Below are 4633 nucleotides of genomic sequence, written 5' to 3'. Positions count from 1 at the left end.
GTACACTTGACCTTGATCAAGAGCAGCTGTCCTTTGATTGACTTCCATGCATATCATCTTTATTCAATACATCTCACAGTGAACTTGGGCATGAACTTGAACAGGGACTTGGAGGACTTGGCCAAGTACCTGGTACTTGGCCAAGTCGACCCACCCGACTTGGCCAAGTCCATTGGACTTGGGGTACTTGAGGTACTTGGGATACTTGAGGTACTTGGCCAAGTACCCCAAGTACCTGTACAAGTCCGTGACGTTTTCCTGATGCAGATGAGTTTCTGAATGATTTCCTGGTCGCCATCTCGCCACATTCCACTTGTGCCCTAAGCTCGTGTCAGGACCACGGGACGTGTTGCTCTCTCATGAATTGCGGTACGCGTCTCATGTTCCTTTTCCGTCTCGCTCCGGCTGAATCTGCAGTGCATCGCCTATATCTCAGCTCACGGCACGCCAGTGCTTTCGCCCCACCGCGTTCGCAGATCGCTCGCACCGTTGAGTTAGGTAACCGGCGCGTCAATGTTGGGACACGCCCTCGACAACTCTGATCCTATTGTTCTCCCTGCCAACCCTCAGTTGAAGAGGGCAGCCAACACGTCCATGGTCATTCAAGCAATATGCTGACGCTTTGCTACCCTTCCGTCACTGCCGCCATCTTCGACTACATGTGTTGTGCCAGGCGCAAGAGGAGGATGAAACGCTTCTCGGGATTCAAGGAAGGAGCAAGCGTTTTGCCTTCGAGATCAATCGCTAGATTAGCACGAAGCTTCGGACGGCGGGCGAGGCGCGTAGGGGAGTATCGTCGTCCTCGTCTATGTGGTGAGTTGTGTTCCGGACATGTCGTCGCTGCGTCACATCCGGACGGCAAATGGATCGTGAGATATGTGACTGGGTAAACTATTGTTGATACACCTATGTCTGAATCGTAGTTTTCCGCCGTTCCGATCATACACTCTACTACTGGTTCATCGGGCAAGACCAACACACTACTCACATGGATCTGGTCCTATGCACGCTCATCCAAATCATCCGTAGCGGTACATCACCAAAAATGAGATAGCGGAATGTGGGACATTTGGATCGAGAGATGACCAGGTGACTGGAACGCTTCAGCTTAAAGGCGCTAAGCACAAATTTAGCGGCGTTTTACTACCGCCTATGATCCTATGTCTTCACTACTTCCTTCGCTTCGCGTTTCCCTTCGTTCGCCTCTCAGGCTGAGAAGGCTTGCATGATACCCGAATCTCGGCGGAGCCACGCTATCCGACAATCGCACTCTGGGATACATCGCTGCTCATTTGACTGCTAGCTTTTCAGCCCACCTCCCTAATACTTGACACCATCGAATCGCCCTCTAGTCAAGATGAATTGAGGAGTTCCCAGGCCATGTTAACATACGACTGACATATGTGGGACGTCATAGTGTCTATCCACTGCGTGTCAGCCTACGGTGTAACATGCGCCGACGGTTGCGTCCATTTTGGTCCTGACTACGCCGTTTCAATGTACGTACTTCTGCTGCGCATGCGCAACAACCTCTTTCTCATCTCTTCGCCTTCCAGATGGCTGCTCTGGTCCCGCCAATCGACCTCTTTTGATCTTCATGGATTCGGCCTGACCATGTCAATTACATTGGACAAAGTTCATTTTTGGCTTGTCGCTCACGATCGACTCAGTGTTGTCCTCTGATCACATATTGAGACAAAGTGCTTGCTAAAGGCCGCAGCGGGAACTCGTTTACAGCCGGTATGTCTGCGCCACCACGTCTCTGGTAGTGTACATCTTGCCCACACAATCCGCGCGGCCATGTAATAGCCGAAGCTCTACACACGTCTCGAAGATGCGACAACATATATGCCAATCAGCGTCTTGCCATTTGACGTGACGGGGCATGTCAGGTCTAGCCCGATTCACGCATCTCCACGTCTGACTAGGAGTTGTAAGCGTTTCTTCTACCGACGGTACGGATGCGATGGTGATACGCTCCCGAGCCGGGTACGGCTAACCTAGCGCGCATTGCGACTTCCGATTGAAGACCTCAGTATAAAGTCGATGCAGGAAACATAGGTATCCGCATCGGCAGGTACCCATTTCTCTCGAGGACAGCAGCACGATCACTCTCGTATAACTTGCGCTATCTCGCCATGCTTTTCAGAGTTGTCATCTCGCTCGCTGTCCTCTCTGTGTCGGTCGCCGTCGCCGCCGCCCCGGCGGTGAGCAAGCGTGCGACGTGCAACGGTGGCCGGACCACCGCTAACGCCGCGGTATGTGGCTTTTTGCCGCTATGCGGAGCGTACCACTGATGGTCGGAGCAGTGCTGCATATGGTTCGATGTTCTCGATGACATCCAAGAGAATCTGTGAGTTTCTCGATACTCGGTGCATCGCCTTGTAATGACGCTCCTGAACAGGTTCCATGGCGGACAGTGTGGCGAGGATGCCCACGAAGCCCTAAGGGTGAGGACACTCCGTCCACTAGGGGACAAAACACTAAACAATGATCGGCAGCTGACTTTCCATGACGCAATCGTGTTCTCCCCTGCTCTTACAGCTGCAGGTCAATTCGGGTGAGCTTTAGCGGCAATCTCTTTTGGTCGCTGAGTACTGACGGTTTCGTAGTGGCGGAGGTGCCGGTAAGCACTGCATCTTTACCTGTCGTAATTGTCATTCTAGATGTGTCTGTAGACGGCTCAATCATGGCGCATAGCTCTGATGAGTTGGCTGACCCTGCGAACAACGGTCTCGACGACATCATCGAGTTTCAGTGTCCGTTTGCCCTTAAGCACAATGTCTCCTTCGGCGACTTGTACGCTCTCCTGGGCGCATTCACACTAATGCCGATGCACTGATATTGTTTGTTGATAGCATTCAATTCGCCGGCGCTGTCGGTGTCTCGAACTGCAATGGAGGGCCACAGATCTCCTTCTTTACCGGTCGTTCCAACGACTCGCAGGCTGCTCCCCACGGTCTCGTCCCTCTCCCGTCTGACGATGTCACCACCATTCTGAACCGGGTCGGCAATGCTGGCTTCAACGCCGTTGAGCTCGTTTGGCTCCTCATCTCTCACACGGTCGGCGCTCAGGATAGTGTGGACGACGTGAGTAGTTACGGCACAATATGTGAAAGGATGGGTGTCCTGATGCACTCTTTTGTGCTGTAGTCGATTCCTGGCACTCCGCTCGACTCAACCCCCTCGGATTTCGACGCTCAGTTCTTCGTTGAGACCTTATTGAACGGTACAATCACGCCCGGCAACGGTATTAGTCCCGGCGAGGCACTGTCGCCCTATCCCGGAGAGTTCCGCCTGCAGTCTGACTTCCTGATTGCTCGGTGAGTGGAACTGTCATTAGCCGTAGCAGCGCCGGGATTGAGTTGAACTCATCGACTTACAGGGATGACCGTACCTCTTGCGAGTGGCAGAAGATGATCTGTGCGTGGCCTAAGCAATAGCATCGGGATCTGAATCTGTAACAACGTTGCGTTCTGCAGCAGACCGTGCGAACATGCTGGCGCGCTTTGAACAGGTCATGCTGAAGCTCTCACTGCTCGGTTTCGACCAGTCCACACTCACCGATTGTTCCGATGTCATCCCCACTGCAACTGGCACTGTGGCCGATCCGTTCATCCCCGCCGGTCTCTCTACGGATGACATCCAAGCTGCATGCTCTTCGACTCCTTTCCCCACGGTGTCTGTGCTCGGAGGTGAGTCGATCGCGCAATCATTACATTCATCTCATCTGATGATCTGTAACTGTAGGCGCTGTTACTACGATCCCCGCTGTGTGAGTCCATCCAACGTGCGCGTCTCTGGATGACTGGACTGAGTTATACCTTCCCTAGGTCGTTGAACTCTTAAGTTGGATGGATACTAGTAATGGACATGGCATAGAGCCTTATTTTATTCGCTCTTACATTTGTCAGGCCATAGACAGTTTGAATTATATCTCGGAGTTTTGGATCGCATGAAAGTGAGTGTTACAGTTCGGGCGCAATGTTGACATCCGGGGTGGCGCGATGGTCAGGCCCTTCACAAGTTCAATGCGCCTCGTGAGCGTCTTGATTGCCAAATTCGTGGTCTGATTTCGAAGGGGTCAAGGACCGATTCAGCCAACACTGTCATCAGGCAACGTCTCATATCAATCATAATACTTCCTCCTTCGAGTCCTTGGCTTTCATGGCACAGTGAGTGAGAAAAGAGGATATCTGTGGAGAATGGTGCCTTGGCGTCTAAGGTGACAGGCGCTTCTCGAAATGATGATCAATAAACTCGCAGACTGCAGTGATGCTTAGCAGTTGTCATCGTCGTCTCCTTTGCTTAGTGTTGCCGCCAAGCCAGCTAAGCCAAGCCAAGCTGACAAGCTGGATCTAGCTGGATCATCAAGCTAGAGTAAGCCTGTTGAACCCGGGGGGCGAAGGCCTCTCCCACGGGTGGCAACGACAGCGGATAGCCTGCAACTCACCTAGAAGGGTTGTTGGTTGTAAGAGGCTTGTTAGAGTGATGAGAGGAGACGTTCAAGTGAACTGAACTGTAGATTGGGGGTACAGAGGCCCCCTATATATACTACTGTACATCTGTGGCTACGTAGTACTATACAGTACCTTCCCAGGATGCACAGTCGCACAGAGAAGCAGTGCGTACA

At 52.4% G+C, this 4633-nt stretch overlaps 1 protein-coding gene across 1 annotated transcript; it reads left to right on the top strand.

Moving 5' to 3' along the window:
• Positions 1–2138: 2138 nt before the first annotated feature.
• Positions 2139–3849, top strand: VP2 (manganese peroxidase; the record flags this gene model as incomplete). Its single annotated transcript, XM_007366721.1, has 11 exons — positions 2139–2258; positions 2310–2353; positions 2405–2450; positions 2502–2550; positions 2679–2799; positions 2859–3090; positions 3154–3323; positions 3386–3423; positions 3483–3695; positions 3751–3775; positions 3834–3849. The coding sequence occupies 11 exons, from the start codon at positions 2139–2141 to the stop codon at positions 3847–3849; spliced, it is 1074 nt and encodes a 357-aa protein (XP_007366783.1).
• Between the last annotated feature and the right edge of the window lie 784 nt (positions 3850–4633).

The sequence above is a fragment of the Dichomitus squalens genome (assembly GCF_000275845.1).
Source record: "Dichomitus squalens LYAD-421 SS1 unplaced genomic scaffold DICSQscaffold_20, whole genome shotgun sequence".
NCBI lineage: Eukaryota > Fungi > Basidiomycota > Agaricomycetes > Polyporales > Polyporaceae > Dichomitus > Dichomitus squalens.
Note: the sequence above shows the minus strand (reverse complement) of the source record. Positions and strands in the feature narration are given on the sequence as shown.